The sequence below is a fragment of the Alosa pseudoharengus genome, unplaced genomic scaffold (assembly GCF_046254945.1).
Source record: "Alosa pseudoharengus isolate Yale_2024_CS ecotype anadromous, Long Island Sound unplaced genomic scaffold, YU_APseudo_1.1 YU_APseudo_1.1_scf_6, whole genome shotgun sequence".
Classification (NCBI taxonomy): Eukaryota; Metazoa; Chordata; class Actinopteri; order Clupeiformes; family Clupeidae; genus Alosa; species Alosa pseudoharengus.
In genome coordinates this window covers 40,255,600-40,270,636 of record NW_027468848.1, presented here as the reverse complement: position 1 = coordinate 40,270,636, position 15,037 = coordinate 40,255,600, and the positions used below count along the sequence as shown (strand labels likewise).

Here is a 15,037-nt window from a genome sequence, read left to right as displayed (position 1 = left end):
CAATAAGTAGATTGTGTCAGAGGTTAATATGGCCAGTCCAGTTTCATAGTCCCCATATTGTGATGTAGTCTAGTTTATTGTAAATACATAAACTTTCTTCCGCAGTGTTTCCTCTTCATTTTGTAGCGCTGCTTTAGATTTAGGGCAAGGCGCACAATATTGTCCGGGTGCATGGTAGACTATAAGAGTCATCCGCTGGCTGGTGCTCACTTCATTGCAGTTTAACAATAAACAGTAATGCTAATCAGATGTACCTGTCTAGTAATATTCCATAAATATATAATTTTTATAAACGTTAGTGGTGTGCGGTAGCCGTCTGTCAACATTGCAAAAAGTACGGGTACAATTTTCGGTGGAATGGTGGAAAGTTGTAGCACATGTTGAGGAAAACCCATTATTTTTTGGAGCTGATCCGACTCAAATTTCAAAGTATTTCAAAGTATTTATTGACTGAAAGTGCACGCACATTTACAAAAAATTAAAAAAGTGCTTGGGTATAAGGCTGAATCAACATATGAAAAAATAAAGAGATACCCGCACACTGTTTTGTAAGTGACAAGAGGTCTTGGTCAGGTATCAAGCAGATGAGTGGGTGGAGATATAAATATACAAAATAGTGGGCAATGCCCCATGTCCACCAATCAGTCAGATCTTCGTGTCAATGAATCAGACAATTTTGAGCAAATAGCCTATGGCCTACATTAGCCCACCAAGTATTACATTTGCATCAATTCAATATTTTGAATATATCATTATACAACAGATAGAAAAAATAAACTCAATCCCTCACATCTGTACAAGTGCCACACATATCAAGAACAAAAGAAAAAAGAGGAAAAAAGAGTAGATATTCCAAAGTCTCCAATGTCTTGTAGCTGATGAAAGGAGCAGTGGCGTCATGCCCACTGAAGTTAAGGGGGCACGTGCCCCCTCGGATTTTTCGTCCCTGATCATTTTTTTGATCATAACTTTGTTCCTATTATGCTCCATAATAAGCCAGAGCCTATAACGACTCAAATGTATTCTTCTAGATGTGTAATAAACCGTAGCAAAATAGCTGAAGACCAGTCAACAGCCCTTTTCCTAAAATTAGTGTCTGTGTTCCCGTAACAACTCACACGTGCATTCAGCTCGCAATGTTTTGCTTGTGTTGAACTGTTACAGTTAACTTTAGGCTACAGTTTGAACAGTTGAACTGTTACAGTTACAGTTTAAACAGATACAGTCAATGGTGTTGAAGTGGTAAGTAGTCTAGGTAAGCAATAAAAAGTAGTGGAATTATTTGTAGTTGACCAGGAAATTTTGACTTGATGATCAAATAGTTAGAACTATGGATTTGATCACCGGCCCCCCTCTAACAGGAACCCCCCACCCCCCGAAAAAATTTGCCTGATTGTGCCCCCTCTGAATTTTGCCTTGCATGACGCCCCTGGAAAGGAGAGTGATTGTGCAGTATGGCCAATATCAAACACTGTAGAGAGACAGATAACATAAATTTTAGAAAACAATTATAAAAAGTGTTTTATATCAAATTCCTAATTTAATCCAAACGGTCCCATAGTATTAAGGGCATGTATATAATAAGTTTCACGTTGTAAAAGTAGGCGTTCATGATTGCCATAGAGTTTAGATTCTCTGCCCGAACTTGACCCGACCGACCCGCGTGATTTGCCGTGAATTATTACACAAAATGTTCATTAAATGCACGAAGAAGTATTCCTAGGTTAATGATTGATATGAATCATACAGTATGAAGGCTACAGTAGCCTAGCTAATGTTAACTAGCACTGCTAGCAGCATTAACGTTACCAACCTCCCTGCTTAACTCACCACAACTTTGTAGGTCTTGTCCCTCATGCTGGCCCTTACAAAACCCACAAACTGACTCTCGGACATACAACAGTCAATAATGTGACCCAATTTAAAGTGGCTTTCACCCCTTTGGACACTCACTAAAACATAATATATTTCATACCTGTGTTGCAGCATGTAGGCTAATGTTAGCTGCATTATGTAATGACATACCATAGATATATACACTAGATGTCGCATGACTACTGCTGTTTATTGGAACGAATGCGTCAATCGAGACGCCATCTTGCTTCAGTGATCCACTCCTCTATAATGCATTAGCGTCAATCTGGGCAAAGATCTAGCGAAAATAAAATCACCATAAATCGTCAAAATCTCAAGCAATTATCTAGTTTTTTGGGTTGTTCCAACTGACAGGCATGTATATATGGTTGAGTCTAGAGAAAACTAAGCTTAAGACGATAATAAAGATACATTTTACCCGTCTAGCCCCATAGACTCCCATTCATTCTGCACTAGTTAGCGGCGGCCCCTAGAGGAACAATGAGTAAACTGCAAACAGGTTCGATACAATGAAAGTAAACATAACAGGCTCTTCGTAGACAGGCTCTGGTTGAGGCCACATACCCCTCGTCTCGTTTACTCATGTAAGTTGTAATCTCACCAGCAGTTGCTGTAGATCTGTAGAACATTTACCTCTGCTACTACATAGGCTACGCCAGTCGTTACTTTTATAATCATGGGTCAGTGCCATGGGCAAACGAGATGTAGCTGAATTCAAAAATGACAAAGCCATGAGAAAGGTGATTTTCTTACGTTTCAACAACAAAGAAGCCGATCTGTCATCATTGTGAGAAGTTCCCAAATTTGTCGCTAATCGCTAAAAAGGTTTTCTATCGCTGGGGATGGCCAAACGTCGCTAAATAGGTAACGCTGACAATACAGGAGAACTAGTTTAGCGCTTCAGATCCCTGTACCAAGATGGCGGCGGTGTTGACGCATGCTGAGAAGCAGAAGGCGACATCTAGTGTATATATCTATGATGACATACAATGTCGGAAATGCTAAAGGTTAGCCTGTCGGCTACCTGAAAAGTTTGAGTGTTTAACATTTACAGTGGTCTATTTGATAGTGTATTGGCCCTGACTAAGTTCGTGTGATGTATAAACCCCAATCCTTGTTGATACAAGTACCAATATTCGTCAAGAAAGTTTTTAATCACATTAAGATTTTCGCCATAGGCAGTAAAAGACTCCGCCATCTTTGTCAATATTTTTCGCTGAGAAAGTTTCAAACTATGACCATAACGGCCTTTCCACCAATCAGAGGCATCACTGTGGGATTGTGGGATTGTTCAGGATTGTGGGTAATGAAGTACTTATCCAAGAGATTGCGAATAAAAGGCATTTATCTGAAAACAAGGTTAGTGCCCCATGAACTCTTGACGTCTATATGAGCATATACAATCGCTTAGTACAGCCGTAGCTGGTTTTAAGTCTACCATGTGCAGTTAAGTTTTTATGGCTTATACCGCAATTGTCAATGGAGAAATTGCATTGAATTTTTACTTCTGGCATCGGCTGTGGGCGGGACTGTGCAGCTCTATTGCGATAGGGTTAGTCAAAATAAGGGAAATGTGAATGTTCCCACCCCCATCTGAAAATTCCCACTTAGCCTAGCCTTCACTGGATGCGACCCAGGCCACCCGGTAGTAGGCAGCCAATTTCACAAATGCTTTTAAACTCTTTTAAACTCTTAAACACCTTTACTGAGCTTATATACCGACCCAAATAAAGTTTTAGCCATTATCATTTGACATTGCTAGACCATGTTACCTCATACATGCAGACAGTTGTCTGAATTGATTCTGCTATGGTTATTGTATTTAGCAGACGTTTCGGCTAAATTCCAATTGACTAGTCTACTTTACTACGGACATTCAAACAGAACCGGCAATGACGTTTGTCACACATTCTTTATTATTCCTGCATAACAAATTGCATTTTATCACTGGCAGTCGGATGCTCTCCAGTGGAGAATCCTCCATCGCCGTGTCACCAACTGACTCGTATTCCCTGGATTTCGACCATGTTGTCCGTTGACCTAAGCATGGAATCAGTTCCGGAGTGGGGCGTGGTCAACAACAGCTTATTTATTTAAGGTTTATTTAGAGATGGACAGTGCACATTAATGAACATAAAAATGTAAATGTGCCAGAATTAGCCAAAAAGGCTATTTTGTATCTGTTGTCCATTGGCTGATGTTAACAGGCCAGATGCACCTAAAAGAAAGTCTACACACATTAGATGTAAAAGATAAAATGACACATTACACATAAGACATATTATGAAAATATTACAAACAAATAAAATGTACCTAAGCATGGGGTAGGGAATGGATAAGTATGCCGTCACCAGATAAAACATAGTTTTACAAACAGAAGTTTGTACCCAGGTGTATACGATCTCACTACCTGATACCTTATATTAGGAGGGCGTCTAAAAACCAGCTTAGGTAGCAACTCAAAAATATTTCCCAGTCTCCGGTGACGGGTCAGATTTGACTACATGCCAGTGCTTTTGGATAATTTTCCTAACCTTAGACCCTATTGGTTAGTATTTAGTTACACAGAATGGGTCCTATTGTGTCTAGCTTTAGGATGTAGAGCTTCATTCTGAAAGATGGCACTGAACCGGTCAGCAGCAGCCTCTATAAATCTGTCAGATAGGTCAGTAGCTTGATTTTTATAGCTGGTGTCAGAACTACAGATTCTCCTGACACGATGAAATTGACTAATGGGGAGACTCTTGATGAGATGAGTGGGGTGGAAACTATCCCCACGTAGTATAGTGTTCCTATCAGTAGGTTTCCTGCATGGATCTGTTTGGAGAGTTTTATCTTGTTTGATGATCATGACATCTAGAAAGCTAATTTTCTCTGGACTAAATTCTAAGGTGAAATTAAGGTGTTCACAGGCAGAGTTCAAATACTGATGAAATTGTTTTAGAGCATCGTGGCTGTCCAGATGAAAAAAAATGTCATCTATGTAACGTTGGTACAGAACACTATTTGAAAAATATCTATTTCATTCTGGATTAAGGACAAAGTTATTCTCGAACAAACCTGAAGAACTGCATCAAGTCGAATGACACTATTGTAAACATGGATCAATTCTGGATTGGGGCGTGGCCAGCAATAGCTCATTTGCATTTAAAGCTACAGACCCCAGGAACAGCCTAGGAAGGGACTGAAGCTGGCGACGATTTTGCGCAAACAGCTTCAGTTTTCTATTTTGACTTAAAAAAGTATAATATGGGACCTTTAACTTTTACTAGGCTAACTTAGATGGCTAACTCTCACTCCCAAAAAAGTGACTTGCAGTCTTGCCAATTGGCAACATGATATACTATACCGTTGTAAAACGTAGTGAAATGGTATGTTGTCCCACCTCTATTGTGTGTATGTGAGGGCACATAGACTGTTGTGAGAAAGATCTGTACTAATGAAACTTTGTTTCTGCAGGGGGCCCATGTGACCATAAATGCTCGTGCAGATGAGGATGTCGAACCTGAGATCATTATGCAGAAAGTGGCAAAGGCTTCTGGTGCTAATTACAGCTTCCATAAAGAGTCTAACCGCTTCAAAGATGATGGACCTCAAGGTCCTGTGGTAAGTCTTACTGCAGTGTTTACTTGCACTGCTTGTAAATGGAGTGTGATACTGTACCTCAATAATAATCTCAATCATTTTGATAATAATCAGTAATAGGAGTTTAGGTACTGAAGTTCCATACATTTTAATATTGCTTAATTGTCGATTCCCATGATAATCAAATCTGTTTTTGGTAACACTTTTTATGAAGATCATTGTTATAATGAGTTATGCATACATTCATAACACCTTATAATGCAATCATTAGTCATTATAATAATAATTATGAGTCATTCTACAGAAACATCCATTTTTGGCATGGCAAAACATGGCATGGCATTAAAATTAAAACTTAGACCACAAGATTAGTTATGACTGCCACGCTAGCAAAGTGGCGGTCATATACCGTCTCACAAAATTGAGTACACCCCTCACATTTATGTAAATATTTTATTATATCTTTTCATGGGACAACACTGAAAAAATGACACTTTGCTACAATGTAAAGTGGTGAGTGTACAGCTTGTATAAATTTGCTGTCCCCTCAAAATAACTCAACACACAGTCATTAAAGGATAATTCTGGTATTTAGCACTTTGAGTCCCTTTTCTGGTATGTTTTGGATGAACTAGAGTGGTGGACACAGAAATTTTGACGATGGGTCCTGTCTCGACTTTCTGACTTGTTTTGAATCGCCTTTGACTGTTTCAGAGTGGCTGTCTATGGGCATGCACAAACATCTATCTATAAAGCAAGAAGCGTCTGTGTGTCTGTCTGTCTGTGTGTCTGTGGCACGCATATCTCGCTGACCGTTTGTCAGACGGCAGGTGTCTTGCTATGGGCATGAGTAAGTGCAGTGCCAAATTTGACGTTGTTTGAATAAGAAATGCAAAAGATATCGTTAAATATATCGGTAAAAGAAGCACATTGGCTTTCGCCGCTAGCCACTCCCCCTCCCACACACCACTGTACTGTAAGCTACCAGTGAGGATAGAAGCAGGGCTTTGGCAGAGCTGGATCAGTGTAGGTTACACGGTTAAAAACTTAACATGACTGACCTCAACAATAAAGTGAACTCCGCGGATTTTGCAACAACACGCCAAGACACACAGGTATAGTGGCTCTTCAAAATGACGTAAAAAATGATGTGCAATAAACGGACACTTCGAATAGCCCAGGCTACTTTGGACAGCGACAAGCAACGAGTGGCAGACAGAGTGGGATGTCACATATGATTAACCCAGGCTACTTTGGACTGTCTTTAAACTTTGAATAAGCAAACGACATTTCCAACTGCAAGGTCTTAAATTGAAACGAGCGATAATGGTCCCGAATTAAAGAACGTCTCAGAATGCCACACATGCAAAGCATAACCAGCGACAAGCAACGAGTGGCAGACAGAGTGTGATGTCACATATGAATAGCCCAGGCTACTTTGGACTGTCTTTAGACTTTGAATAAGCTCAGTGTTGCCAACTTAGCGACTTTGTCGCCATATTTATGTATGAGATTTCAGACCCCCCCAAGCGACTTTTTTTGTAAAAAGCGACTAGCGACAAATCTAGCTACTTTTTCTGGCGTTCTTGGAGACTTTTTGAGACTCTGATGTGATGCCATGTAATGTCCCTTTTTACTCTTCTGAGTGAGCAGTGAGTTTGGCTGTGCTGTGTAAGAGTCTCAGCGCTGTTTCATTTGTGAATTAACCTACATTGAGTTCGCCCAAAGCGTTGCCCCATGATTATAAAAGTAATGACTGGCCTATGTAGTATCAGCCCATGTTATCCACGGAAGTAGATGTTCTATAGATCTAACAGCTCAGACAACGTTATTGGAAGGTGCAGCAACTTCGGGTGAGATTACAACCAGAGTCAACGAGACGAGAGTAATGATAACAGGGAAACAGGGGCACGCTTTCCAGCACCGTTTAACAAAGGAAAGTAGGCTACAACGTCATTCACAAGCAGATAGTTCAAAATCGAGCATACAAGTTAGAAAAACCTAAAGCATTCGTTTAGGCTATGTAGCCTAAATTTTCCTAGGGTTAATGCAGGACAGACTGTCGGCTGAGGGAAAAACAATTCTGTCGGTCTGTCCAAGTGACATTAACTAAATAAATCCAAAATATAGCCATTGTCGTAAGGTTAAATTGTGTGTAGCATCTGGTGAAGTTATAATCAGACTTCAAGCTGTGCAAAGCAAATGCAGCAGTTGGGAATAGGTTGGAAATGACTGATTTTCAGCCACTTAATGCTCATTCTGGTGTAGCCTATAGGCCTATATAAGTATATTAAATTAAATATATTTAAATTAGGCTCTTAGTTGCCTATTTGAGTAGGCCTAGGAGAAAAGCAAACAGGTGTAAAGGGGAATTAAAGGGCCATCACCGTTTTTTTTTTTTTTTTGGGGGGGGGGGGGGGTCATGACCTGGTGACGTAATTGATATGCAAATTAGTGCGTGACGTCATCTAGCGACATTTAGCGACTTTTGGAGCTGGCTTTAGCTACTTTCCATTTGAAATAGTTGGCAACACTGAATAAGCAAACGACAATTCCAACTGCAAGGTCCTAAATTGAAACGAGCGATAATGGTCCCGAATTAAAGAACGTCTCAGAATGCCACACATGCAAAGCATAACCAGCGACAAGCAACGAGTGGCAGACAGAGTGTGATGCTATATGAATAACCCAGGCTACTTTGGACTGTTTTTAGACTTTGAATAAGCAAACGACAGTTCCAACTGCAAGGTCCTAAATTGAAACGAGCGATAATGGTCCCGAATTAAAGAACGTCTCAGAATGCCACACATGCAAAGCATAAGCGACAAGCAACGAGTGGCAGACAGAGTGTGATGTCACTTATAGGCCACCAGAGACAAAATGGTTTGTTTTCTCTATCATCAAGTTATTCAATAGGCTAAGCATATAGCCTTGACTCAAAACAGCTGTTAGGATTATGTAATTTTGATTTGTAAAAAATGCTTAAATTCTGCTCACTTCACATTTATTATATTATTATATTATCTGTAGGCCTATTCATTATTGAATGCTTACCTGGAATTATGTTTTTCCCTATTCTATTTTGAAAGCAGGCCTACCTGCAGGCATGTAATTGGGTTACAGGAATAGCATGTTTGAACGGGCACTGCACTAGTGTCCTTAAAACAACCCTTAACGTTCATTTTCAAAACTGTGCCCTAAAAGTTAAGAAGGTCATACCAGTGGGCTCTCTGGTGGACAAACCATGCAATGTCAATAAAAGAAAATTAGATGAAGGGTCAATATTTGGCTTTGCTTTACTTTGCCTCCATAAGTAATATGTAATAATATTTATCAGTGGATAAAAATGCAGTTGGGTTCAAAAGGTTTCAAAAACGTCTAATACAACTGGTTGGTTTAATTCATACTTTTTCTTTTTTAACAGGGCTCAGTGTATCAGAAGACCAATGCCATGTCAGAAATAAAGAAAATCAATAAAGACAATTTCTGGGCTCAAGCTGAGGTAACACCATACTGTTTGCCTGTTCAAGTGTTTATTCCAGACTAGTGATAATGACACTATTATCTATCACTATTACTTTGTTCTATCTTCTTAAATTAGTCAATTTTAATTGTTTTCCTCCCCACTAATGTCCCCTTTTTTAACCCTCACCTACAGTTTTGTCACACTCTTTGCTTGTCTTTTTTTATCTCAGAGAGATGAGGAAAAGAGACGTCAAGAAGAACGGCGTAAAACAGAAGAAGAGCGGCAGCTGCTGGAACAAGAGAGAAAAGATCGGGAGGCAAAGGAAGCCATGTCGAGGGAGAAAAGGGACAAGGAGAGAGCATCTCAAATTAATGACCAGAAGTAAGTAGCATTGATTCACATATGTTCAGGTTGTCTATATTAAAGTAAGTTATATTTGTTGGCTTTACCAGCCTTTTTTGATGGGGGGGGGGGGGGGGGGGAGTTTTTTTACTACTCATGGGTCAGACTTAGTCGCTTGACTCCAATGACTGTGTGCATATACAACTTATGCAAACATATAAAATATAAAAAAATGTATTGTGATTCACACATGTTTACAAAGCTTTTCCTCAGTCTCGCTTTACTGACCTTCAGGCAACGGTAATGTTTCCTTGACTGTAGCATAGAGAAAAGGCTATTGTCAGGATGAGTGGGATCTTTGATTTGATTTTGTTGGCTCTGCACCGACACCTCCTCCCAGATAGCAAAATCAGATTGGCAGATAGCGGACCGCTGGTGGTATGCCGCCGATGGCGTGCCACTTGTGGTCCGCCGTTGGACCACCATCTCTTTAAATTTAACATGTCATGAATATTAAGAAAAGTTAATAAAATGATATATGGAGTACAGACCAATAGTGGCAAGATATTAGGTAATTTGTCTGCAACCCGCCAGCGGACCGCCAGAGAACCGATGAGCAAAATGCCAGCGGACCGCCAGCTATGCCCCCAATGGACCGACAGTGGTCCGCCAGCCTCTTGTTATCTGGGCTAGTGTAAATAGTCTTTCGGTCGGAAAATGAACTCCTAGTGGTGTGTCAGGCTGACCTGACCAACGTCTGCAGGCCTAATAGTCTTGTTGCCTTATGTTCCTGTATGAAGTCATTATACCTCCTGTTAGAACACTTTTTATTTATCAAGACTACTTGAAGGAAGCCAAACTAAGCTTTGTTTTTCCCCAGGAAATACCAGCAGCAACAGGAAGTTGATAAGAGCGAAAATGAGAGACAGCAGTCAGTAAGTCTTCCCCCATCTGCCAGTTTAAGCAACTCTTCTATATCTAATTGTACTAATTCTTAGTTAAAGTGTAATTCCAGCAAAAATTGACTCCAGGATCTGTTTCTGCATTAAAACACATCAAATAAGCCGTGGAGAAACGCTTCCCAAATAGCATTTTTTAACCAGTAATATTGTTCAAAACAGCACCAAACCTCGTCAGTAGCTTGCTCAGTGTCCCTACACATAAAACGAAGCACCAGCAACGTAGTTAGCGAACCCCAGCACAAATAATAGATTAACCAAAAAAATTCTATTTGGGAAGCGTTTCGCTCATAGCCCTTAGCTTATCCACAGTTTGCAATTTTGGGGCTGTAGTGTTAACCTGACAATTAGGCTAGTGACAAATGGTCAGAAAGGGCTTTAGTTTTTGAGATACCCCTACCGGAGGTAGAACTAAACCCAACAATGTTTTTCCTCATCTCTAAGGTCTCCCATATATGAAATGGATTCTTAGCTAAAAATATTTTACTGCTAAGATTGTTAAATTAACAGATATTGTTATACACCCCAAAACCAAAAAAGGACTAAAATATAGCCTGTCCGTATTGGAGTTAAGGCATGTAAATTAGTGCAGATCAATCACACAAGCTCTGAGACCTTTGAAACTTGGCATGTTTATAGTCAGGAAGTTGCTTTACCTACTAGAAAAGACTGGATGTGAATATCTTGATGTATGGAATGAGTAGAGACATGTAAACATACACCTAAAATAAGCGGACATGCAAAAAATGAATATCTATGCAGAATGTTTTCGTTTACTTTGTGGCTGCTTTGCCAGGGATTATCATAGAAACACATATGATGGCTTGTTGGAAAGGTGGGGTTATACTGAATCCAACAATACCAAATATGTAAATATAGTATGACAAATTAGGGTGTTCTGTCACTCAATGTATGAGGTGTCCAAAATGAAAGAAAACGGAACACTGGCGAAATACAGTCTCAAGTCCAAATCACATTATCAGTGGTGAGAAGAATGTTGACAAATTCATTGTTACTGCAAGGTAAGTTACATAAGGTAAGTGCTGCTCTATATTTACCTTTAATAATGATACATTTCATATGTCCCAGTATTAAACAATTCATATGAAACACAGATCCAATTGAATCAGGTTAACATTGGGATGGAACACCTTTATTAAAATATTTATATTCACTTGAATTTTGTTTTGGTCAAGTCATTACTGAATAATGGAAAATAATATTGTTAGCTTTTGTCTGTCCAGACCAGCAGTGGACAGTAGAGCCTACACTGCTTACTTCACCCCTAAGTAGCTAAACAGTTAGTTGTAGAAACTACTTTCCCTAGCTAAGAAAGTACTTAGCCCTCTGACCAATGTTGCATGTGTAATTCAACTTTATTTGCATTTCAATGAAAATTCTGAAATGTATATCATTTTTCCTTTTCACTAGTCTTTTGAATTATGGAGAATGTTTTACAGGCATTGGATCCAAAGCTTTGTATCATTTGTGGAAAACATTTTGAAAAGGGCAAGAAAAAAGATCCCTATGTCCAAAACCCAACAGTAGAAGGCCTCCAACGCATACTTACCCTTACTCAGCAGAGAGAGAGATGGTGATGTCCATAAAACTCTGGCTCCATATACAGATGATATTTCCTCCAAAATCAAAGTTTCATATCATGTAGAGTGAACTACTGCAGTAAGACAAATATCAGTGAGCAGCAGCAAGTTGCAAATGTTGAGAGTGAGAGCACATCTGCACCAAGAAGCCTGAGTAGGGTTGATACAACATAATTTCAAATACGAAGAGATTGTTTCATTTGTGGGAATGCTAGATCAGAACCTCTGACAGCCATTTCGACTGGTACAGGTATAGGCCAAGTACTTGCGTATACAAGGAATTTGGTCTCTGCATTTATCCCATCCGTGAATTAGTGAACACACAGAGCACACAGTGAACACAATGAGGTGAAGCACACACTAACCCGGAGCAGTGAGATGCTTTATTACAGCGGCGCTCGGGGAGCAGTGAGGGGTTAGGTGCCTTGCTCAAGGGCACCATGGATGTGGGCATGGAAGAGCAGTGCTCAACCACTTCCCCCACCTTTTTTCCTTTTTTTCCTTCTGGGTCGGGGATCGAACCGGTAACTCTTCGGTTACATGCCCGAACCCCTAACCAGTAGGCCACGGCTGTCCCCAGTACCAGAGACGAGGTCCTTCGGGCAGCTTCTGAAAGGCTTGATGAAGATGTACATCTTCAAATTCTTTCATGCCCAGATCTCTTTGCATATGATGCCAAATACCATAAAATGTCCTTGCACACTACATATCTAAACGAAATATAACAGCAGCCATAGAAAAGAATCAAAAAAGCAGACCAATGTCTATAACAAGGCCTTTATTAAGCTCACTGAAGACATTGATAAAACAGTATTGTCCAAAGATATGAAAGTGAGGACTCAATTCTTCGACTGATAGCTATGACAACATACTAAAGACCATTGGTGAGCAAGAAGGTGTGTCCATAGTTCAACACAATAAATATAGATCCTGGAAACTAAAGGAAAAGGTGATACAGCACAAAGACAGGCTTGCATTTGTTCCACGTCCAAGACTGTCAGATCTGATCTGCTCAGATAGTATGACCATATTGTGCACTGAGGGAAGCTGCTAAACTCACAGACATAAAATCCAAATATTACACAGGGCGGCAGACATATTGAGGGAAAGCATGGATCAGGTAGAGTATGACAGTGAGTAATATGTCAGCAGTGACTGTCTATTATGTTTCCAATGCAGCCAATATGTACCCAACATCCTGTATGACTTGTGAACTGGTGTGTTGATTAACATGCCCACAGAGATTACCAAACATGTGATGATGACCCAGCTTCAAAGGAGAATCTGTGTGTTATCGCAATTTGTCATCATCTCATTGAACAGAGCTGTCACATCCATACGCCAATCGCACTGGGACCTTCCATTTTGATACATCATGAGTTTGGTAGTAAGCCAGTCATCAATGAGCTCAGTGCAATGGGGCACTGTGTTTCCTATACAGAAGTCAGGCACTTCTGACATCTGTTGCAGCAGACCAGATATCAAGGACAGAGAGTGGTGTCTACATCCCAACTGGCCTCACTGGAGTTGCTGAACATGGAATTTTTGATGCAGCCATCAGCAACTTTGACCAAAATGAAGACACCCTGGATGTGAAGAATGGACAAAAGAATGGACAAAATGTACCTGTAAAGTTTATCTCCATTCATATCAAACATGTTTAAGGTGGTGAGGGACCTCTGTGGAACCTGTGCTATAGGCATTTATCTGCTGTGGAGACTTGGCCTCTTCGGAACACAACGACGCCATAACATGAGTTGTATGCTTCCCATCCAGGGTGTCTTCATTTTGGTAAAAGTTGTTGATGGCTGCATTAACAATTCCATGTTCAGCGTCTCAAGTGAGAACAGTTGGGATGTAGACACCACTGTCCTTGATCTATATTTCTTGTGTTGACACACCTTCTTGCTCAGCAATGGTCTTTAGTATGTTCTCATAGCTATCAGTGAACGAGTTGAGAGTCCTCACTTTCATACCTTTGGACAATACTGTTTTATCAATGTCTTCAGTGAGCTTAATAAAGGCTTTGTTATAGACATTGGTCTGCTTTTTGTATTCTTTTCTATGGCTTCTGCTATATTTAATTTAGATATGTAGTGTGCAAGGCATTTTATGGTATTTGGTATCATATGCAAAGAGATCTGGGCATGAAAGAATTCAAAGATGTACATCTTCATCCTCTTTGGTTCATCATCTTTGGTTTTGACTCTGAAGAATACGCATGGGCGTCGGAACGTTAGTCAGTTTGCACTAATAAAAATCACTTTAAGCATTGAGTCAAAGTCAAAGTCAAAGTCAAAGTCAGAGTCAGCTTTATTGTCAATTTCTTCACATGTTCCAGACATACAAAGAGATCGAAATTACGTTTCTCACTATCCCACGGTGGAGACAAGACATATTTTACCAATTTAAGTCCACAGACAAACATAACATTCAAGTAAACAAAAAAGTAAGTAAATAAGAGGGCACATATAATGAAAAAATAAGAGCAGCAAAATTTGGTTGAAATTGTGCATAGACAGTCAATAAAATAAAATAAAATACTAGTGCAAAGTCAGGCCAATAAAAGGCTGAGGTAGTTCTGTTTGACCTAAGTAAGAAATAAAGTGGCATAGTGGTGCAAGTTATGTAAGAGCAGCAGAAGTGTTGTGTTTTCAGGACAACAACAACAAGTTGCAAAGTGTACAAGTGTGCAAGTGGAGTGGTGCAGGCGGCCATTGTGGGTCCAATGTCCAGGATGTTATGTAGCTGAGGGTGGAGGGGGGAGAGGAGGGAGAGAGTTTAGCATCCTAACAGCTTGGTGTATGAAGCTGTTGGTGAGTCTGGTAGTGCGGGAGCGCAGGCTTCTGTACCTCTTCCCAGAGGGCAGTAGATCAAACAGATTGTGAGCGGGGTGACTTGCATCACTCACAATTTTGGTCGCCTTGCGGGTGAGGTGGGTGGTGTAAATGTCCTTCAGGGAGGGGAGTGAAGCACCAATAATCCTTCCAGCTGTGTTCACTATGCGCTGCAGGGCTTTCCTGTTGTATTCAGTGCAGCTTCCGCCCCACACAGCGATACAGCTGGAGAGGATGCTCTCAATGGTGCCTCGGTAGAATGTGGTCATGATGGCTGGTGGAGCACTTGCTCGCCTGAGTTTCCGCAGGAAGTACAGGCGGCGCTGAGCTCTCTTCGCCAGTGATGCAGTGTTGGTGGTCCAGGAGAGGTCT

The 15,037-nt window shown here is 40.4% G+C and overlaps 1 protein-coding gene across 3 annotated transcripts in view; it reads left to right on the top strand.

The window, feature by feature from the left end:
- The window catches only part of dbnlb (drebrin-like b), a 72,208-nt gene that overhangs the window by 15,681 nt on the left and 41,490 nt on the right, over positions 1-15,037 (top strand). For all 3 annotated transcript variants that reach the window (XM_076270670.1, XM_076270669.1, XM_076270668.1), the window contains exons 5-8: positions 5,335-5,481; positions 8,885-8,962; positions 9,156-9,307; positions 10,149-10,203. In XM_076270670.1, coding sequence (XP_076126785.1) covers positions 5,335-5,481; positions 8,885-8,962; positions 9,156-9,307; positions 10,149-10,203 — 432 coding nt within the window. The remainder of the gene's footprint in view (positions 1-5,334; positions 5,482-8,884; positions 8,963-9,155; positions 9,308-10,148; positions 10,204-15,037) is intronic.